Source organism: Erythrolamprus reginae, chromosome 3 (assembly GCF_031021105.1).
Source record: "Erythrolamprus reginae isolate rEryReg1 chromosome 3, rEryReg1.hap1, whole genome shotgun sequence".
Classification (NCBI taxonomy): Eukaryota; Metazoa; Chordata; class Lepidosauria; order Squamata; family Dipsadidae; genus Erythrolamprus; species Erythrolamprus reginae.
In genome coordinates this window covers 169,824,159-169,847,867 of record NC_091952.1, presented here as the reverse complement: position 1 = coordinate 169,847,867, position 23,709 = coordinate 169,824,159, and the positions used below count along the sequence as shown (strand labels likewise).

At 40.4% G+C, this 23,709-nt stretch overlaps 1 protein-coding gene across 2 annotated transcripts in view; it reads left to right on the top strand.

Moving 5' to 3' along the window:
* The window catches only part of BCL2 (BCL2 apoptosis regulator), a 230,853-nt gene extending 211,113 nt beyond the window's left edge, over positions 1–19,740 (top strand). Inside the window, exons 3-4 of one of the 2 annotated variants that reach the window (XR_011558682.1) lie at positions 14,216–14,445; positions 19,433–19,740. Coding sequence is in view for 1 of the 2 variants with exons in the window: in XM_070747149.1 (XP_070603250.1) it covers positions 14,216–14,350 (135 nt within the window). In the remaining variant the exon portion in view is untranslated. Of the gene's footprint in view, positions 1–14,215 lie in introns of both variants that reach the window. The other variant, XM_070747149.1, reaches the window with a different exon arrangement.
* The last annotated feature ends 3,969 nt before the right edge of the window (positions 19,741–23,709 follow it).

Sequence of the window (23,709 nt, the reverse complement as noted above, 5' to 3'; positions counted from 1 at the left end):
AAAAAAATTCTCATAGAGAGAACCCCTGAAATGATGAAAACTCATGGAATTTCAAGTTTCAGATATGCAGGGAAAATGTTTTACAGGGACTCAAACTTGGTTTCGGGTCACATACGACCCGAACAGAACAGCAGGGTTAAAAAGTGCTATTGCTAACATTATTATTATTATTATTATTATTATTATTATTATTATTATTATTATTATTTATTAGATTTGTATGCCGCCCCTCTCCGAAGACTCGGGGCGGCTAACAACAATATAAAAAGACAATGTAAACAAATCTAATATGAAAAACAATCTAAAAAAACCCAATTTAAAAAACCACTCATACATACAAGCATACCATGTATAAATTCTATAAGCCTAGGGGGAAGAGAAATTTCAATTCCCCCATGCCTGACGACAGAGGTGGGTTTTAAGGAGCTTGCAAAAGGCAAGGAGGGTGAGGGCAACTCTGATATCTGGGGGGAGCTGGTTCCAGAGAGTCGGGGCTGCCACAGAGAAGGCTCTTCTCCTGGGTCCCACCAAACGACATTGCTTAGTCGATGGGACCCGGAGAAGGCCAACTCTATGGGACAGAAGGCAGTCCCAGAGATATTCTGGTCCGATGCCATGAAGGGCTTTATAGGTCATAACCAACACTTTGAATTGTGACCGGAAATTGATCGGCAACCAATGCAGACTGCGGAGTGTTGGTGTAACATGGGCATACTTTGGGAAGCCCATCATTGCTCTCGCAGCTGCATTCTGCATGATCTGAAGTTTTCAAAGGTAGCCCCACGTAGAGAGCATTACAGTAGTCGAACCTCGAGGTAATGATGGCATGAGTGACTGTGAGCAATGAGTCCCGGTCCAGATAGGGCCACAACTGGTGCACCAGGCGAACCTGGGCAAACGCCCCCCTCACCACGGCTGAAAGATGTTTCTCTAATGTGAGCTGTGGATCGAGGAGGACGCCCAAGTTGCGGACCCTCTCTTGAGGAGGACGCCCAAGTTGCAGACCCTCTCTGAGGGGGTCAATAATCCCCCCCCAGGGTAATGGACGGACAGATGGAATTGTCCTTGGGAGGCAGAACCCACAGCCACTCCGTCTTATCAGGGTTGAGTTTGAGTCTGTTGACACCCATCCAGACCCCAACAGCCTCCAGGCACCGGCACATCACTTCCACTGCTTCGTTGACATGTTGTAAGCCGCCCTGAGTCTAAGGAGAAGTGCGGCATAAATAAATTGAATAAATAAATTAATACAGTAATTTTTCCGTAAATGAGAGAAGCATGAGGCACTCCTTCAAAGAAACCATGTTCTAGAGATCTACCCCGACTTGCATATTGGCATATACTTTCCATTTTTAAAAAATTATTATTTTTAATAATAAAAACACACACACACACTACATAAAACCCAGTGCTCAGTGGTGCATGCTCCCACCACACAACAACATTCAAACCCCTCCACCAAAAGGAGGGTGTACCTACTTTATAGCATTTTAAATCAAGAACGTTACAATATTTACAAAGCATTGAGTGATTCCAATTTATTCTTTATACCTTGGTCTCAAATTCCATATTGGCATATACCGATATAGACCATTGTTTGAAATGACAGCACCGAACTCACAGCAGTTGTACATAGAACATTTTCACAAGATTTGAACCAAGCAATAATCTACTAAGATGATCTATCCAATGTTGGTTTTGCATCCAAGAATTCAGCATGGAAGTATGGAGCGGCTTATGTATTTTATTCTTTTTTAACATATGGAGTTTAGCAATACAGTGTTCCCTCGATTTTCGCGGGGGATGCGTTCCGAGACCGCCCGTGAAAGTCGAATTTCCGCGAAGTAGAGATGCGGAGGTAAATACACCATTTTTGGCTGTGAACAGTATCCCAAGCCTTCCCTTAACACTTTAAACTCCTAAATTACCATTTCCCATTCCCTTAACAACCATTTACTCACCATTATTACTGGTACTCACTATTGAATAAGACACTTAGTGATCCTGATATTTATAAACATAATTATTTATTAACAATAATTATTATTTTTATTATTTATTTGCAAAAGTTATTAGTTTGGCGATGACGTATGATGTCATCGGGCGGGAAAAACCGTGGTATAGGAAAAAAAATGAAGTGTTTTTAAATTAATATTTTTTTAAAAAACGTGGTATAGGCTATTCGCAAAGTTCGAACCCGCGAAAATCGAGGGAACACTCTATAGCTAATTTAGGGAGCAAACCTCTAGGCCTCCCAAAAAGAGGGAGTTTGAGTTTTCAAAGTAGCAGAATTGAATCAGAAAAGATTATTTAAAGCAGTGTTTCCCAACCTTGGTAACTTGAAGATATCTGGACTTCAACTCCCAGAATTCTGGTAGTTGAAGTCCAAATATCTTCAAATTGTCAAGGTTGGGAAACACTGATTTAAAGAAAATGTGGGAATCTGCTGGTGGTCATATAATCCTTGTCTACAGGTACTCCTTGACTCACAACCAGAGGTGGCGTTCAGTAGGTTCTAACCAATTCTGGAGAACCGATAGCAGAAATTTTGAATAGTTCAGAGAACCGGTAATTATCACCTCTGACTGGCCCACTGTTCTGTGCCTCCCGAGTCCTAGCTGATTGAGAAGAAAGGGAGATTTTGCAGTATCTTTACCCTGCCACATATATTGCCAAACCCAATATATGTGTTATGTACATAATACTAACAAAAAGGTCATAAAATGGGCGGGAGGGGATTCACTTAACCAATGTTTCCCCTAACAACATAAATTTTGAACTCAGTTGTGATTGCCAAGTCAAAGGACTGCCTGTACTTTTATTTATTTATTTTGAAAAATACTTTATTAGTTATTTACATTTAAAAAAAGATAAACAAAACAACAATACAACATTACAAAGTACATAGAATTACATACTTATTTATGCGTAGAAATCCATATTTAAAAAAAAGGAAGAACTACATATATACATGACAAAACAAAGGACTGCCTGTACTTTTAAAACGCAGCTCTGCATTGTAAAACCATTAAAGACCAGCAAGACCAGCAATACGAAATAGACAGATATATTCACAGGAATGTAATGAGAAACAAATCAGGTGGTTTTTTTCTGTAGCAACCTGTGATCTGGGAGGGAAGGGTTTTTTCTCCTTCTCACACAGTCTAGTCCCATGGATCACATTACACCCTATTTTCACTCATTTGGACCGATGAATGTAAGGGTTGTATGTATCACCCGATCCTTATGTGAGCTTCCGGAAAAGTTGGCATGGAGCAGTGTTTGCTTGTGAATCATAGAGAAGGCAGCAAGAAAGCGTTACAAGGCGAGCGAGCAGGTTGTGTTCCATCAAACCTATGAAGGCTTGCCAGCTCTTCATTCAGCACAGTGTGGTCAAAAAGGATATCCTGTTGGACCAGTGATAATGAGGGAAATAAAATCACTTCCTCACCATCTGTTTGATTCAGGTAGAAAAGAAAAAAAAAGGAAGTCAGCTTCCCCTGGGTGTAAACTCTGCCCAACACCCACTCATAAATGCAAACTGCAGCACCAAGGAAACCATTTATTTAACTCCAGTTTTATGTTTGGTGTGGATCTGTAACAGAGCACCGAAGTGCAGCTAATAGGTTTGAGGATTTGCAAACGGGGAGTTAGCTGCATTTTAGCCTGTGGTAGCAATCTGAGCGCCAGTCATAAGAGAAGGAATGAAACTGAGATTGGTCCGTTGAGAGAGCATCAGCTAGAAATGTCAGGGGCTAAACTATACATAGAGGATACGCTCCACATTTTTAACACAGAACTTCAGTCCTAAAGACATTTAGTAAATGTAGTCTCACTTGATTTAAGCTCAGCTCCTAAGGAAGTATGTCTTTTTTTCTAAGCAACAAAAAGCACTCATTTGCCGTTATGTGCCTTCTGGGTTATCTTGACTTTACAATCCACTCCAAAGTCTTAGGACTTTGCCAAGTCCACTCCAAAGATTTCCTGGTTTCCCATTCAAGTACAAATCAGGGCAGAGTTTTAAGCTAACTAGTGTTGGCTAGATAATGCCATTTACTATAACTATTTATACGCTTAGTAAAAATTAAAAAAAATGTACACCCTTTGACATATCCAGGTACAGGCCCTTTGTAGTAAGAGCACGTTAAATTGTGATTGTATATGAAAGTGTTCGTATAAATAATGGAGATTATTTTGCTATTGTTGTTTAAATTAGGAATGCAATAGCCCTTTCAATGAACTTAAGAGCCTAGAATGGAATAGAATAGAATAGAATTCTTTATTGGCCAAATGTGATTAGATACACAAGGAACCGCCTTCTGCTGCACGAATCCCAGGGACCAGTTAGGTCCCACAGAGTGGGTCTTCTCCGGGTCCCGTCAATTAAACAATGTTGCTTGGCGGGACCCAAGGGAAGAGCCTTCTCTGTGGCGGCCCCGACCCTCTGGAACCAATTCCCCCCAGAGATTAGAATTGCTCACACCCTCATTGCCTTTCGTAAGCTTCTTAAAACCCACCTCTGCCGCCAGGCATGGGGGAATTGAGATACTCTTTCCCTCTAGGCCTTTACAATTTTATGCATGGTATGTCTGTATGTATGTTTGGTTTTACAATAAGGGTTTTTAACCGTTTATATTGGATTGTCATATGCTGTTTACTACTGTTATTAGCCGCCCCGAGTCTACGGAGAGGGGCGGCATATCAATCCAATCCAATCAAATCAAATCAAATTTCTCTTTGGTTTATATTCTCTCAGCGTATATAAAAGAAAAGATACATTTGTCAAGAATCATGAGGTACAGCACGTAATGATTATCATAGGGTACAATTAAGCAATCAGGAAACAACAAATATTAATATAAATCATAAGTATACAAGCAACAAGTTATAGTCATACTATAAATGTTATAGTTATAATCATGACTATAAATGGGATGGATGATAGGAACAATGAGAAGACTAATAATAATAGTAATGCAGCCTTGGTTAATAGTTTTACAGTGGTGAGGGAATTATTTATTTAACAATTATGGCATTTGGGAAAAACCTGTTCTTGTGTCTAGTTGTTCTGGTATGCTGGGGAATTCTGGGAGTTCAAGTCCAAATATCTTCAAGTTGCCAAGATTGGGAAACACTGCTCTATAGCATTGTTTTGAGGGCAGGAGTTGAAACAATTTATGTCCAGGGTAGGAGGGGTCAGTAAATATTTTCACGGCCCTCTGCAGTATACAGATTCTCAATGGAAGGCAGGTTGGCAATAATTGTTTTTTCTGCAGTTCTGATTATCCTCTATCCTCTGAAGTTTGTGTCTGTCTTATTGGGTTGCAGAACCAAACCAGACAGTTATAGAGGTGCGGATGACAGACTCAATGATTCCTCTGTAGACCTGTATCAGCAGCTCCTTGGGCAGTTTGAGCTGCCCAGTTCCTGAGTTGCCACAGAAAGAACATTCTTTGTTCTGCTTTTTTGAGGACGTTTTTGATGTTTGGTGACCATTTCATTACCTGAGTAGGTACAATTATCAGGACTAGTAACTGTGGCTTGGCTCCCTGTAGCTTTCTCTGTCAGTGTTGATGGAGGTGTGATTTTCTCTTTGGTAGTTGATTTGTGTTCTATTTTCTGCTTGCTAGTTTGTCTGGTGTTAATCCTTGCTTATCTGGGGATAGGTTACATGAAATGATGAGTTCTGTTCTGTTTCCTTCTTAGCTTTTTTATTGTCTCTTTTGAATGGCATGTACATGTATTTTATGTTAGTGTGTAAGTTGATGGCTAATTTATCATCATGTGAATCTTCTAAGAATTCCTTAGAATTCCTTGGATTGAATTGGTTATTATAAAAGAAAAGGCTAGATGTCCACTTCTCACCTCCAGTCCACAAAAGCCCATTCCTGCCTAGATCACAGATACCAAATTAACTAGCTATAAACTATTTGCAGTCGCATTCTTACAACACACTTAATCTGGCTACTGAATTAACCCAGTTTGAGAGTTCATACAGTGCATTGAACCATAAACTACTAAAACATGGCTAGGTTTGCACAATGTAGTAAAACCGCAAAAAAAATTAACCAGAGTTAATACTAATCAAATATATTATGTTAGGCCAAATGTCTATATCTGAACCAGTTAAATGTATTCTGTGAACACAACAAAGCCATCTAAGACACTAGGCTTATTTGGGGATTAGCTCCATTGAATTTAATAAGACTTTACCGATTCTACAGCATTCAGCCAAATATCTATACTATGAATCACGTTGATGTTGCTTTCACTTGACACATTTGTATCTGACATTATAACAGTGGCATTAATCCTTGTGGTAATGCTTCTGTAAGGGCATTAGTCCTTGTTGGAAAAGATTGTAGCTTGTAATGCAGAATGGCAAGGGTACACTTCACTGACAATTCAATTTGGCTCTTTTTATTATTATTAAGACCCTAAGACCCATTACTCTTGGTATAAATGAACATTTGACCCTATGAATTAGTTTGGCTTTTCCATCTAAAAAATCTACCACTACTTATACCACATTTTATTTAACAGTTTTAACAATAGGGCAACCAGCCATAGACAAGGGTTTACTGTCACTCTTATGCAACTATGAATAATAAATTCTCCCAGTTACTGCAAATCATCCAAATTCTACATAATATCTAGATCTGCATTCTACTAATCCTTCATATACAGATCAGTGACGTTGATTTCCTGAGATCTCCAAGAAATGAGATTGCAAAGCCTAAAGCCAGTGCCAGGCGTAGCAGAGTTACTTTAAAGTAAAAGGGACCAGTAATGTCATTTGATAGGAAGTTTTTTTATGACCAGCCTAAGAAGTCAGCATAATGAAACAATAACAGATTAGAATTTACTTGACTTTAGGTGCTGGGGGGTTTTCAGCTTCCCTTCCCAATCACCTTTCTCCGCTTCCGACTTCTGTCTTTGCCACTCTGTTGGTGTAATGCATAAAATACCATAAGTGGGGATGTTTGTTTAAATCAGGTTTCAGACTTAAACAAATAGTGACAGGCTGTTCAAACAAGCTTCGGAAATAAGTCTAATCAGGATGTTTGAGAAAGCACCAAAGAGGAAAGGAAGGACCTATAAAATATTTACTTCCAAATATATGGAGCAGCAACAGCCATAAGATAGACATTTGATGTTATTGTTGTTAGTGGGAACTGCAATTTCCCATTGTGTATTTTCTGCTGATGTTTCTTATACAGTGATACCTCGTCATACAAACTTTTTGAGATACAAACCTGGGGTTTAAGATTTTTTTGCCTCTTCTTCCAAACTATTTTCACCTTACAAACCCAAGCCGCCACCACTGGGATGCCCCACCTCCGGACTTCCATTGCCAGCAAAGCGCCCATTTTTGTGCTGCTGGGATTCCCTGAGGCTCCCCTCCATGGGAAACCCCACCTCTGACTTCCGTGTTTTTGCGATGCTGCAGGGGAATCACAGCAGCGCAAAAACAGGCGCTTCGCTGGCAATGGAAGTCTGGAGGTGGGGTTTCCCAGCGAGGGGAGCCTCAGTGAAATCGCAGCATCACAAAAACATGGAAGTCCGGAGGTGAGGTTTTGAGGACTTCTGTGTTTTTGCAATGCTGCAATTTCGCTGAGACTCCCCTCACTGAGAAACCCCACCTCTGGACTTCCGTTGCCAGCGAAGCACCCGTTTTTGCGCTGCTGGGATTCCCCTGCAGCATCACAAAAACACAGAAGTCCAGAGATGGGGTTTCCCATGGAGGGGAGCCTCAGAGGAATCCCAGCAATGCAAAAATGGGCGCTTCGGCTGGCAAAAGGGATGAGTTTTGTCTTGCATGCATTAATTGCTTTTCCATTGATTGCTATGGGAAGCATTGTTTCATCTTACAAACTTTTCACCTTACAAACCTCCTCCCGGAACTAATTAAGTTCGCATGATGAGGTATCACTATATATTGCCACAATTTTGAGCTTTGACACTTTGTTTGTGTCAATACAGCACATCTTCAGGGTAGGCACAAACCACACACTTGTGTTTGCAATGAATGGGGCACAGAGGTATCACAAAAATATTAAAATTAATGCTGTAATGAGTTCCCACTGAAGTAGGAATCCAGGAGTTAAAGCTTTTTGTCCCCTCGCTGTGAATTCATTTGAACGTAAAATTAGCCTGGCTTTCCTTCTTCATCAAGCTCTTCCACTTCCTGAACAGAACAAAGTGCTAAATGAAATCATCACGGGGAGGGGGGGGTCTGCAGCAAGGGCATTGAAGTTCTGCACAATTTGCTTGTACTCCACATTGTACATTAGGGTATCAATATTAATGATTCAGGAAAGGGATGTAACATGAGGCATCTGTTAGTCAGATTATGCAGCAAACTCAATCCATTTTGCAACCCAGCAACAGAGCCACCGGACTGGCCAAATGATTAAGAGCTCTGCAGCAATTCTGACTGAATTAAGAAAAGGTGACTTGCAGCATTGGAGGAGGGGGGCATTGCTTCCTTAGCGCCTCTCATCATCAGTTCCTTAAAGAAGCAGGGTCTTCTCCAAGGTCCACACAGCTGCAGCACAATCCTAACATAGAACCATTTGATTTAAGAAAGAGTTAGCAGGTGCTTATGTGTATGAGCCACACCCACCCTTAGTCGCCTTTTCCTCTTCAAATCCAGATCATGTAGATGTGGTGTGGATGTCAAGAAGGGAGAAGGTATAGATAAGATGACTTTCCAACAGTCAAACTGACTCCACACCAACACAATAGAACAATACAGTTTATGCTGCACCACAATTCCCCAAGATTCAAAATCCAGAAGAGCAAGGCAATAATTTCACAATTTTTAAGCATTTCATTCATTAAATTAGCATCAATAGGGCAAGTACACCCACCTACTCACCCACCCACACAAATAATAAAATGATGAACGTAAAATGTAATTGAATGTAAATGTAAAAATAATAAAAGTGGGATATGCTTTTATTATTTTTACAAATAACTCAGGGCAGCAAACCTATCCAACACACCTTCCTCTTCCCAGGTTTTCCACAACAACAACTCTATGAGGTAGGTTGGGCTGAGAGAGTGTGACCAACCCAAAGTCACCCATTTGGCTTTCGTGGCTAGAAAAGGGACTTGAATTCAGGATCTCCCATTTTAATCGCAAGGTTTGATCACTAGGTTTGACCAGACATCATTAATGAACGCTTACTCTTGATTTAGACTTATACAGTGGTATCTCTACCTAAGAACGCGTCTGCTTACAAACTTTTCCAGATGAAAAACTGGGTGTTCAGGATTTTTTTGTTTCTTTTCAAGAACCATTTACCACTTACAAACCCGAGCCTCTGAAGCTGAAACCAGAAAAGGCAAGGAGAAGTCTCTGTGGGGTTTCTCTAGGAATCTCCTGGGAGGAAACAGGGCCAGAAAAGGCAGGGAGAAGCCTCCGTGGGGCCTCTCTAGGAATCTCCTGGGAGGAAACAGGGCCGGAAAAGATGGGGAGAAGCCTCTGTGGGGCCTCTCTAGGAATCTCCTGGGAGGAAAGATGGCCTCCACCCTCCCTGTGGTTTCCCTAATCGCACACATTATTTGCTTTTACACTGATTCCTATGGGAAAAATTGCTGCTTCTTACAAACTTTTCTACTTAAGAACCTGGTCACAGAATGAATTAAGTTCGTAAGTAGAGGTACCACTGTATAAAGCTTTTCACCAAATAGCGAATATGTGCATATGTGAATCAGTAAACTGGAAAAAGTGTAGCAAAACAACAGGCTACAATTATAAGCAGCTAACGAAGGCAGCTTGAAAAGGGGGTTACCTTAACTTCTCTGCAAAGAATTAGGACTCTGTAGAAGAACATACATAGTTCTGGGATTTATTTACTGATTGATTTGTTTATTTATTTTATTTGTGGAATTTATCTGCTGCCCAATTCCAAGTTGGACTTTAAATGGGGATGCCCATTTTAAAAGTCCTTTTATTTGTGGAAAACGATTTGACTTCGTAATAACTTAAACCACGAAATGGAGTAGCTTCTACTGATTTCAGAAAAGCAGGAGGAGTAGCAGGAAAGTAAAAAGAAGTTTGCACGGTGAGAACCAACTAAATGAAAAATCTTGGGGATTGATGTGAAAGTTGTAATCTGTGGTGGCTCACCTATATGTATAACGATCATAGAAACATAGAAACATAGAAGTCTGACGGCAGAAAAAGACCTCATGGTCCATCTAGTCTGCCCTTATACTATTTTCTGTATTCTATCTTAGGATGGATATATGTTTATCCCAGGCATGTTTAAATTCAGTTACTGTGGATTTATCTACCATGTCTGCTGGAAGTTTGTTCCAAGGATCCACTACTCTTTAAGTAAAATAATATTTTTTCATGATGCTTTTGATCTTTCCCCCAACTAACTTCAGATTGTGTCCCCTTGTTCTTGTGTTCACTTTCCTATTAAAAACACTTCCCTCCTGGACCTTATTTAACCCTTTAACGTATTTAAATGTTTCGATCATGTCCCCCCTTTTCCTTCTGTCCTCCAGACTATACAGATTGAGTTCATTAAGTCTTTCCTGATACGTTTTATACTTAAGACCTTCCACCATTCTTGTAGCCCGTCTTTGGACCCGTTCGATTTTGTCAATATCTTTTTGTAGGTGAGGTCTCCAGAACTGAACACAGTTCCTAAGTACTGCGCAGAAGTTAACTGCTTGAAAAGGTTAAGGATAGACACTATATTCGTGCATTTCTGATGCACCTTGGAAGAATCGAATGCAGAGCCTTTTTAAATACCAAACAAACTGTATAGACAATTCGGTATAGTAGTCAAGACAAAAGCTGGAAACAGAAGGCTGTGAAAGGCTCATCTTAGGACAGAGCCAGTTGGGTGACCTGGGCCAGTCACACCCTGTTAACCCTAGGAAAAAGGCAAGAGCAACCATTCCCTAACAACCTTGCCAAGAAAAGTGCAGACAACCAACCACCAGGAGTCAAAAATGTACTCAAAAGCCCCCAAAGATTAGATTAGATTAGATTTATTGGATTTATATGCCGCCTCTCTCCGCAGACTCGGGGCGGCTCACATCAATGGCAAAAATAGTACATAGTACATAAATACTACATACATAAATCTAATATTTACCAATCTAATTACAGTTTTAGGTTAAAAAATTCATAAAAGCAACCCCAATATATATAAAAAACAAGCACACAATCAATCAAACACCAAAACAACATGGGCAAGGGGGAGATGTTTCAATTCCCCCATGCCTGACGGCAGAGGTGGGTTTTAAGGAGTTTAGGAAAGGCAAGGAGGGTGGGGGCAATCCTAATCTCAGGGGGGAGCTGGTTCCAGAGGGTCGGAGCCACCACAGAGAAGGCTCTTCCCCTGGGTCCCGCCAGACGACATTGTTTCGTCGACGGGACCCGAAGAAGGCCAACTCTGTGGGACCTAACCGGTCGCTGGGATTCAAAGGCTGTTCTATACAACAGTGACTAGGGTACCCAGTGACATTTATACATATCTTTATCACAAGGCTGTGTATCACAAGGCAGTGTTGCCTGTTCATGATTCAGACATCAGCACACCAACATTGTAGATGGAAATGATTATGTAGTAAATCCTGTAAGAATCTCTCACATGCCATAACTGCATTCAGTTATATATCAGGGTAAATCTTCTAGCTAATTAATGGCAAAGTAAACCTGCAGGTGGTTGGCTAAGGCGATGCTGGAATTTTGATAGTACGGTACTTTTATACAAATACTATGTGGCCTGAACCCGGTTATTTGCCAGAAAACATGTAGCTTAGATTGCATATCTCTATTATCTCCAGCCCTCAAGCTTTGCAAGGTACAGCAATGTCCTTGACCAAATAAAAAATATAGTGTTATTTTAGAATACTTAAAGCTTTGCCCATTCTGTTTCTTCATGCCTTGAAAAGCAAGCCTAGAGATAAGTGTTTAACTTTGTACTGTCATTGGCAGAAATCTTTTATTTAAAAATTGCTAATAGAAGATTGCACATAGATGCTACAAGTAAGGGAATGTAGGTAGTTTTGATTTTAGGTCATTTTAGTGGTATTAAGGACTCCTAATCTTGGTATGAAAAGGATAATGGTTTCCCTTCCCTCCCCCCCAAAAAATAACAGAATACAAGTTAGCCTGCCTGTTATTTGTTCCCTCTTTTGGGAAGATAAATTTTAAAAATTGACTGTTCCTTTACGTAAGGAGTTCTCCTTCAGATTTTAATTCACTCGATTTTGAATTGCAAGGCATAAGAAGGAGGATGCGCCATCTTGTGTTTGCTGTTAAATGTGCCAGCAAGAATAATTGCTTGCTTAGGCATTTAGCAGAGTTGATGAAACTTGTAACTTGCTCATCTTTAGAGCCGCTGTCACTTCTACAAGCTATTGATGTTTCTCTCGATTAGGAGAGTGGACAGAGGAGAAGGAATTGTGCAGTTAAAGTTGGGAGAAGATTTAGTTTCATCGTTTTTTAATTTATTACCTTGCCAGTAAGGCACATTCTCAAGGCTCTTCGGAGGAGGTTTAGAAGGATAAACCAAAACTCAAATGTGGGTGATAGTTACTGGCTTTAATCCCCAAAGTCAAATTTGCATTTTTGTGTCCACTTGGGTAGGTATAATTTAATTTAATTTAATTTATTAGATTTGTATGACGCCCCTCTCCGGGGGGCACCAAATACAATTTTGATGGCAACAGCAGCAAATAAAAATGTCTGGTTTCAAGAAGGCATTGCTGTTGGATAACAAGCGTGATTTTGAAAAAGAGGCAATTCCAGAGAACCTACCTGGGAGGATGGGAGATTTAGAAAAGCTATACAATATAGAATAAGTTTTTGGTTCAGAGAATTTGTGTGGAATAAACATTGGAAACTAACATTTAAGCAGATTATTATGCCAGCTTTATTATCCCAATAAAGGGGAATTATTATTATTATTATTATTCCTCTTCCTCTTTTTCTTCTTCCAACTCCTCCTCTTCTTCTTCTTCTTCTTCTTATTATTATTATCATTTATTATTATTTATTAGATTTGTATGCCGCCCCTCTCCGTAGACTCGGGGCGGCTCACAACAATAACAAGAACAATGTAAGAACAAATCTAATAATTTAAAAAACGCTAAAAACCCCATTATTAAAAGCAAACATACACACAAACATACCGTGTATGTTTATTCTTATTCCTCTTCTTCTTTTTCCTCTTCTTCCTCCTCCTCTTCCTCCTCCTCCTCTTCCCCTTCTCCATTCCAGGTATTGATAACCAAGCAACTGACTGGATAAGTCCCTGCAGTTTACTTGATAAGATTTCATAAGTCGTTTCCCAATTGCCTCTTTCCTAGGGCTGAAAGAGTGTGACAGGCTCAAGATCACCAAGCAACTGACCCAAGATGCACCTACTTAAGTCAGGACCAGTATTAATGGTCTCCAGGTTTCTAGCTAGTGCGTTAACCACCAGACCAAACGGGCCCTTACTATATTGCTTGACAGTTATGGATGGCAATGGTTTTAATCTTGGCTAAAAGGCAGGGGATTCTTTTGCTGCACCTAGCAGGAATTTCCTCACCTACAAAAAGATATTGACAAAATTGAACGGGTCCAAAGACGGGCTACAAGAACGGTAGAAGGTCTTAAGCATAAAACGTATCAGCAAAGACTTAATGAATTCAATCTGTATAGTCTGGAGGACAGAAGGAAAAGGGGGGACATGATCGAAACATTTAAATATGTTAAAGGGTTAAATAAGGTCCAGGAGGGAAGTGTTTTTAATAGGAAAGTGAACACAAGAACAAGGGGACACAATCTGAAGTTAGTTGGGGGAAAGATCAAAAGCAACATGAGAAAATATTATTTTACTGAAAGAGTAGTAGATCCTTGGAACAAACTTCCAGCAGACGTGGTTGGTAAATCCACAGTAACTGAATTTAAACATGCCTGGGATAAACATATATCCATTGTAAGATAAAATACAGGAAATAGTATAAGGACAGACTAGATGGACCATGAGGTCTTTTTCTGCCGTCAGTCTTCTATGTTCTTCCACAAATTGAACAGATTCCTCCAGGAATGAGAATGAAAGGATCATCTTTGATATTTGTTTTGTAGGCTGGTTTGGTTTTAGCAGTTGCAAATACCAGCTGTGCCTGTTGGTGTTTTATAGCATGTCCTCTCCCATGTTTCTCATCATTTTCCCTATCCTTTCCTTCTACACAGGATGCCTTTGTGGAGCTGTACAGCAACAACATCAGGCCTCTGTTTGATTTGTCATGGCTGCCTCTGAAGACGATTCTTAGCCTGGCAGTGGTGGGCGCCTGCATCACCCTCGGAGCTTACCTGGGACATAAGTGACTTTCAATTTCATCCAACTGGTGATGGACTGACGGGAAATCTTGATTTCAGAAACTGAAAAAAAGAGGAGTGTTGAAAGAAGAAAATAATATGAGGTGTTTCTCCCCCCCCCCCCTTGTCAAATAATGCTATTATTTTATGAGCCACATATCTTTCTACATATGTGTACAGGTGTGTTTGGGTGTACACAGACACACGTGTGCGTATATTTATACATACACATGCACGCGCAAGCACACACACTTATTTGTGTGTATACATAAATGCACGCATACACACACAAACAAACAAACACACACACATATAATATATATATATATATCTGCTATTACTGCCAAAGGGAATATTCATTTATTTTTTACATTGCAGAAGAGTTATTTATTAAAAGTATTTTACATTTAACCCACTATTTTCCTAAAACTCTGGAACCACAAGCATTGTATATTTTTAATGAAGATTCCAAAGGTCTTCACCGTCCTTCAAAAGCATCATTCCACAGACTGTTTTATCGTGATAGGCTGAAGAGCTAGTATGTATAGACCCTTAGGAAGAGTGATGATAAGGTGGCATGGTTTTGTAGGTTAGATTTCAGAGCTGCCTATGGCCTTAAGTCGCCTAGGGTGACTTAAAAAGGCAAGAGGATGAGAAGACAATGATTTGGTGGTTCGGCGTGGTACCTATTCATAATGAGAAACAATGCCAGATTCAGGCCAGTAATAAGACCATACATATGGTTCAACCCTCTGTCCTTACAGCCGACAGCTGTTTTTGGAAAAATGCCCAGCAGAGCAACAGCTGGAAATAGTGATTCATGCAGTATTTTGTTACACGAGTGCTGTGCCATTACATACCACAATTGCCCATCGTTATAAGGGAGCTATTTGTGGGTCCTCAAACTGTGATTTAAAAGGCTGAAATGAAATACGTTGGAACGGGCAGTTTCATTAAATATTTCATCTGTAAAATTGCTGTTTTTCGTGCAATTATCAGGAAAACCAAAAGTGCCTGTGCCTGGCTTGTAGAACTCAAAGCCTCAAAGTCAACCGTGGCTCACATTCCCAGTGGGATGAGGGTTTGCTCACAATAGAGCCTGCCTTCCTTGGTTAATTTTTCTTAGGTTCTCAAATGCAATTTTCTTTGTAATTTGGAACATCTCAAAGTAAAAAAAAACAAAACCACAGGCTCAAGGTTTATTTGGCCAGAAGAAAGGATCAGCTGGGGGAGATTAGGTATGACTTCCTCTTTGTAACAAAATTAACACCCCAATTGCATTCTTAGTCCTGGGCCAGCCCCAGATTGAACGTGTATTTGCCTCAGAAGTGATGCACACTATTTATTCCTTCAGATGTCTTCAAAAAGAAAACAAGATAAAGAAATGGTCCATCTGGTATGACTCATAGACATTCAACCCTTTGAGACGCCAAGTGTTTTTGCATGGAAATCTGGAAAGGAAAAAGGATGGAAAATTTGTCACTATAACTTTTAAGCAAAATTAATATGAAACCCTCCATACCTACACTTGGGTTCTTTGATTATAAATATCTAGGTGGCATATAGGCAGAGCTGCTGGCACCTTAACATCATCAGGCATCAACCCAGGTTTATGTTGAAGGTGTCCCACCCCAAACATCTCTGCACGTGTCACTTGATTATTGTCCCTGTGAATTCATCTCTTATCCAAAGAATACCAAGTACCAATGAAGCAAAGAGAAGTTGTAGCTGCCTCCCCTTGTCTCGACATCTCCTTCAAGCCCTTGGTTCAAATTAGGCTCAGATGGAGAAGGCAAAACAAATGAGGCAGTCGTGATGACAAAGATCCTGAGCCTTCCTGAGTGTGTGTGTGTGTGTTTGTGTGGGCTTACTGGGCATTATACCCCTAAACCCCCAAAATAAAAAGCTGGCAATATTTAAGAATGTAACCAAGAATGCAGTGGACTCTGTTCATGAAGTTGTTCAACAGCAGCATAGCTTTCAATTTGTTGGGCTGTCTGGCACTGGACTTACGGTAGTCCCTGAAGAAGGAAAATTGTCAGGATGATTGTCACTTGGACAAAAGCAGCTGTGGTATTCATTCCAGTAGTCCATTGTTCCATCTTAACAGAACTGCAGCAGTCCATTTATACCACCAGATTAAATAACTGGCCGCAGTGACAAGCAGCATGTCTGCACAGCTTGGACTTCTGTAGTTGTTCCAGACTTTGCTGTTGGGTTCAACACTGGAGATTCTCTGCAATGCTTTGATTATCTTGCAAAAGGTGTTTGGGATGTTGCAGAGCAAGGACTCATCAAGTTCAAAGATACCGACGTATAATTTGTTCCTTGGATCCTAGGCAACGTATTTCAGATTTGTGAGTGAGCTATTACATGAGAGGCATCGTAGATTCCGGGATGGAAATCAAAAACTGAAAGGAACCAAGAAGTTAAATTAAATGAGAAGGACATATTTGACAGGAATGAATTTTTATCTTGTTTATTTTTTTAAAGCTTTCCTTTCCATTTTTTTTTAAAAAGTCTGTAAAACTGTAAAGTAGTAGAAGTGATGAAATAATATTAATTCAGTGATATAATGTCAGGGCTGATATGCAGTCACGAAAAGCTTTGTATTCAAAAGAATGTAGCAAAATAATTAACAAATACACCATATGTAAGAAATGAAATAACTTGATTTTGTGGCATTATAATGCAAAAAAAAAACAAACCCTAATGAGGTCAGCCTTCTCTAACCTGGAACTCGCTAACATGGATTAGATAACGTAATCACCTTCAGAGTACTTACCCACTGGAAAGCCAGCATGTAAGTTTAATAAAAGAATAATAACCAGCTTCCAGTGATTGTAGTTGTAATCCCAAAATAATAGTTGGGCACCACGTTGGAAAGGCTGGTCTCAAAAATGTAGTACTTTTAAACTTAAAATGTAATTCAGTCTTCTCCAACCTCTTGCATTCCAAATGTATTGGAAGCCCCAGAATTCAAAGGGAATTCTGGGAGTTGAAGCCCCATCACATCAGAAGAAAACCATGGTTGGGGAAGGCTGCTGTGGTTCATACCATATTTTCAAAGCTGCTTTTAAAAAAAAGTAAATGGGCCAAGTCCACCAGAAAGCCACCTTTTCTCAGCTTCTTCTCCTGCCAAACGGAGCGTGCACACAAGAACTTTCTGATAGACCGAGCCCAAAGTTTTTATGCATGTTAACATGGCTGTAGCTACTATATACAATTATGGCCTTTGCATCCAGCATTTCAAGAGCATCCATGAAATGAACGCTTTCATTTCATAGCAGAATGAAGCATATAGAGACACGTGATTGAATTCTAATTTCTAGATACTGGGCAATGTGTGTTATGGCTTCACTTTATTTAGCTTTGCTAAACCGAAAAATGTTTATTAACATATATTAAAATTGTAGATTTATAAATAGCAATTCTGTATAAGTCAGGTGCGTTTAGATTCTGTAGAATTTCAGGCATTTGAACTGTGCCTGAAAACGACTGGAATGTCCAAAGAGTCAAAACATAATAAGAAAACCACACAATGTTTTTCCAACTGGCCTTCAGTTAAAATATTTGGTGTAGAGAAGGAATGCCCTCAAAAACCGTGCCTTTGCATTCCACAAACAAACTTTAGGTCCTTGAAACTCCAAGGTGCAGTGATTCACCAAGCTTAAAGTTTTACCAAAGAACTGGTTCACGTATCCTAAGCTGAGACTAGCTCATCCAACTGATTCATGGAAAATTGTGCATAGGATTGGACTTCACTGTAAGAACTCTCCTGATACCGGAAAATATGAATACGATTAATTTATGATACACGTCACAGTCAAATAGTAATAGACATGTATGTTTGAACTAGGTTCCTTAATACAACACCTGGGGCAAGTCTTAAAATGCTGTCCAGAAGCTTGAGGAGAATGACAAAAAATAATGTGTGGTCAGTGCTGTATCAGAAGCTACATGCTTTCAAATATGCCATGGAAGAACATGGGGCAAGGAGTGAGATGGATCTAAACCAGTGATGGCGAACCTATGGCACGGCTGCCACAGATGGCACGCGGAGCCATATCTGCTGACATGCGAGCCATTGCCCTACTCAGCTCCAACTTGCATGTGTGTGCCGGCCATCTGATTTTTGGCTCCCATAGAGTCTCTGGGAGGGCATTTTTGGCTTCCAGAGAGCCTCCAGGAGGATGGCGGAGAGCGTTTTTACCTTCTCCCGGCTCCAGAGAAGCCTCTAGAGCCTGGGGAGGACGAAACATGAGCCTACTGGGCCCACCAGAACTTGGGAAACAGGCCATTTCCAGCCTCCCGGGGGCAGGGGAAGCTGTTTTTGTCCTCCCCAGGCATTGAATTATGGGTGTGGGCACTCACACATGCACAATAGCATGTCCGCATCTTCTTTCAGCATCCGAGGAAAAAAAGGTTCGCCATCACTGATTTAAGCTATAGTAACTACCCTACCATTCTCACTATTGAATGGTAGTAAGAAAGTCAGATCTGTTGTAGTTCCTCAACTCGTATGCTAGGAAGTCAGTATAAATGAGCCAAATGAAGTTCTTTGATGTGTCCACCTTTTCAAGAAACTGTTTAATTGGCATGGCTAGAATAGAAATATGGGAATATCCATCATCTATAGAAGAAGCCTCTCCAAAACTTGGCAACTTTAAGACTTGTGGACTTCAACGCTCAGAACTCCTCAGCTAGCATGGGATGGCTGAAGAATTCTGGGAGTTGAAGTCCACAAGTCTTAAAGTTGCCCAATTGGGAGGACCACTCTTCTGTTGACTAGGGCAGAATAATGATTTTCCTCCAAAAGGGGTGCAAGCATCTCAGCATCATGGCTTACAGGACAAGAGAGTATGGAGCATTCTCAGCACTTTCTCTTCTTAATTTCCAGATTCCTCTTCTTTTAAAAAAAAATCTTACTACAGGTCTCCAGCACCATCCAGGAAGAACAGAGTGTTTTTTTTGAATGAAACGTTTACATTGTCAAAATAGAACGCTATCGGAGCTAGGAATGGCTATGCTGCTAGAAAATAGTAATTATTGGAAAAAAAGTTAATTTTCTTGTATTTTCTTGTTTTGCAGAACTGCTTCACATTGCAGGCATGTAAATAGATGCTACCGCTGGGTGTTTTCCTGTTGTTTTTGTCCCCTTGGGCTTCTCGGTATTGTAACTACATGCCAGAGGAGTCCATATGTCTGTCAACAGTCTCTGTCTTTAATAGATGGCCAGTAGTGTGTTCCCCACTTCCCACCCCTTCATTGCTGCAAATTGTATAATACTGTGGCTGCACTAGCTATAAGGATTGTTAATATTAATACTGTACTATTCAAGTTGAACGTATTTTAGAGATGTTAAATGTACATAAAAGCTTGATTTTCCCTACCTTCTCAGCTGTTTCACCATGATTGATAATCCTTTCTGTTTTTCTAGTTTGTTTTGATTTAAGGTGGGTGGGGGGATCGTGCAAAACACAGCTTTTAGAGCTGAAAATGATGTAACATTACACAGATATCTTCGCCTACTTATGCTTTGCAATGTTCATCCCGTTTCCCTCTCGTCTCATCTTGTGGGGTATTTCACATTGTGTCTGGGAAACAGAAATTCAACCTGATGTCCATTTACTGATGTAAAAGACATGCTGAACTGAACTTCTTAAGGGCTGGATAGAATTGTGCTGACAGACGTTCTTTCCAGGATAAATTATGGGCTCATGGTAAGGCTGAGATTTGCACTTGAGTCTTTTGATTACAGTATTCATCCACTCAGCCATATTGTAATAGCTTAGGATAGGAGTGCTTAAGTCATCCAGCTGTGATTTCTTTGCCATAAGAAACTGAAAGTGCACCAATATGCAACATCAAGCAATGAATGTTTTATATGAGGGTTTCCCAAGTGAAAAAAATATTGGGGGGAGATTGACCAAACTTCCCCCTAATTTATCTTCTTCAGTGAAACCTTGGTTTAGTATAATGCACTGCATATTTATGATGTTTCAAAATTACATTCATTTCCAAGTCCAGTATCCCTTCTTCTGTACTGGATAAATTCTAAATACAGTGGTACCTCGTGATATGAACCCCTCGTGATATGAACATCTCGAGATACGAACCCGGGGTTCAGAATTTTTTTGCCTTTTGTTACAAACTTTTTCCGGCTTACGAACCCACCGCAGATAGCAAAATGGCGCTCCGCTGGGCTCTGCCGCCCGGCTGTCATCTTTTAAAACAGCTGGGGGGCTTCTCGCCATTCTCCCAAACGCCGAACCCAGAAGTTCGGCAAAAGTTCGTGTTTGGGTTCAGCCAAAACGTGGCCTCCAGGAAGGACATCTTCATGATGTCAAAGCTTCGCCCATGGAATTCCCTATTGGGATTCCCCACCTCCATTTTGGCCTCCAGATTGGCCGAAAACGCCGCTGCCCATCATAAAAACAGCGCTCCGCCGGGCTGCCGCACCCAGCTGTAACCTTCTGAAACACCCAGGCGCTTCTTGGCGGCCTCCTGAACCCAAACTTTTGCAGAACTTCCGGGTTCGGTGTTCGGAAGAACGCCGAGAAGCCCCCCGGCTGTTTCAGAAGATGACAGCTGGCGCTTCTCGGCAGCCTCCCGAACCCAGAAAAGTTCGGGTTCGGGAGAACGCCGAGAAGCCCCCCAGCTGTTTTAAAAGGTGACAGCCGGGCGGCAGCGCCCGGTGGAGCGCCATTTTGCAATTTCCCCCCCTTGCACGCATTAATCGCTTTTACATTGTTTCCTATGGGAAACATTGTTTCGTCTTATGAACTTTTCGCCTTACGAACCACCTTCCAGAACCAATTAAGTTTGTAAGATGAGGTATTACTGTATATAGAAACCTCAGATTGCTAGTGAAAGATCAATAAAACTAATACACTGGGTTGTTGTTTATTTTGGAATTGGGGGGAAAAATCCTTCTACCCCAGCTAATTTCTAAGGGTTTCTAAAATGAAGTTCAGTATTAAAAGTGTAAATGTAGTTCACATATCTTGAGTATATTTACCACTATTTGCATCAAACAACTATGATGTATTATTACTTTTTTTGCCAGACACTAGCAGTAAACATCTGACAAAATTCACCAATTGCAGCAAATGTATTTGCTTAATGATGAGCACATTCACTTAACAGCACCTCCCAAAAACAACATAAAATTGATTACAGTCATGTGATGACCTATTTGATGACTGGCACAACTTAACAGCCATAATTCCAAGCTCAATTACAGTCATACGTCAAGGGCTAGATGTATAGTGATCCAACCAGTTTGGGGTATTGTATATTAGCTTGCTTGGTTATTTGTATTTATTGAAATAATTCTACGTGTTTCATCAGAAATCAAGTAGCCATTCAGCTTTTCATGGACCCAACTATTTTTGGTTAGAAAAGCACATTGGTTGATGGTGATATCCCCCCCCCAAATTAACAAGAATCTTATAAGTTTTGTTATTTGATATGTAAAACTAAGATGACAATTTCCACTTGGCAATAACACTCATCTCACTTTGTAAGAAACAGATCACATGTGCTTTCAGTCAACTTAGCCCCCAATTATATGGATCGGGTTACAGTATGATACATATAATTTACAACTGTATACAGTAGATTTCCTCAGTCTTCTGCCTTTTGATGTTTTGAGTCTTCATTCCCAACTAATAAGGAAAGTTGATGAGAAAGACAGCTGCTCTCTCTTAGATATAAACTAGCCAAACAGTATAGTAAAGCACTGTGGTGCATGGTATATTAGTCCAAATGCTGTTGCTGTTGCTAGATGTAGCTGGGTTTCTGATAAAAGTATAAGCAAAGTCAGTTTCGGTGATAGCTTGATTCTGTCATTGTCAGGGTTCCAAGTAGCATAAAAAATTAAACCAGAGTCCTGTTCTGTCGGGCTCTCTGGTAGAATCCTCCCAAAAATTCACAGGTACAAATTTCAGACACACACACGTTTGAACATTCAAAACAATGTTCTTTATAATGAAAATTCACTTAAACCAAGCCCTCTTTTGGTATAGCAAAGAGCACTGGTCTCCAAACAAACTGGTAATTTGTACAAGTCCCTTATCAGTTCTGTGATACTTAGCTTGCAGCTGTGAGGCAATTCACAGTCCTTCTTTCACAAAGTGAAACACACTTTGCTCTAGTTTAGTTTCAAAGCGGGGGAAAATCAGCACACAAAAGGTCAAAGTCAGTAAAGCAGTCACGAAACACAATGATCAGATAATCCTCCACAATGGCCAAACCCACAGGCTGCTATTTATAGCAGCCTCACTAATTACCACAGCCCCACCCAACCACAGATGGCCTCATTTTCTTTGATAATAATCTCTCAGTTGTTGTTGCCTATGCATCGCTCTCCGCATGCGTGGCTGTATCATTAACTCTTGTTCTGAATCCAAGGAGGAGCTAGATAATTGATCTCCTTCTGAGCTGTCTGCCACACTCTCCTCCTCCCTGTCACTCATGTCTTCTTGGTCAGAGGAGCCTTCACCAGCAGATTCCATTGGGGGCAAAACAGGCCTGCAGCATGTGGATGTCTCCCCCACATCCACAGTCCTTGGGGCAGGAGCTGGGCCAGAGCCAACCACAACAAGTCCAAGGCAAAGTATTCCTCAAAATTCCAATTTATTAATAGAGCCGTGTTGCCACATCTGAGTAAATCCCGAATCTGAAGTCCTCCAGGCTTTACCACCCAGTTAAAAGTTCAAGTCCTTGCCCCCATATGCACAAATCCAGCACGTTGTCCAATCTTCTATTGCCATGCTGGCAGTGTCCACCTATCTCCTTCCATGCAGGTGCAGAGACAAAGGATGAACTTGGCTTTCTAGAAAGAATTTGTTATGCTACATACTGTACACTAAACATCCTCATACAATCCCCTCTCCCACTTTTCCACTGTAGAAAATATACCACTCAAAAAAATAGAAGGGAACACTCAAATAACACATCCACATTCATTCACAGATGAATTAATGAAATATTCTCATTGAGTACTTTGTTCTGTACAAAGTTGAATGTGCACAAGGGCATGTGAAATTGATTGTCAGTCAGTGTTGCTTCCTAAGTGGACAGTTTGATTTCACAGAAGTTTGATTTACTTAGAGTTATATTGTGTTGTTTAAGTGTTCCCTTTATTTTTTTTGAGCAGTGTACGTAGTGAAATAATGTAAAGTGTGGCAGGCCTAAGTTCCCCAATAAAATAGCTTCGGTCTTCTCTCACGAGAAGAAGAGAGAGAGAATATAACAGAATAGAATAGAATTTTATTGGCCAAGCATGATTGGATACACAAGGAATTTGTCTTGGTGCATATGCTCACAGTGTACATAAAAGAAAAAGATACATTTATTAAGAA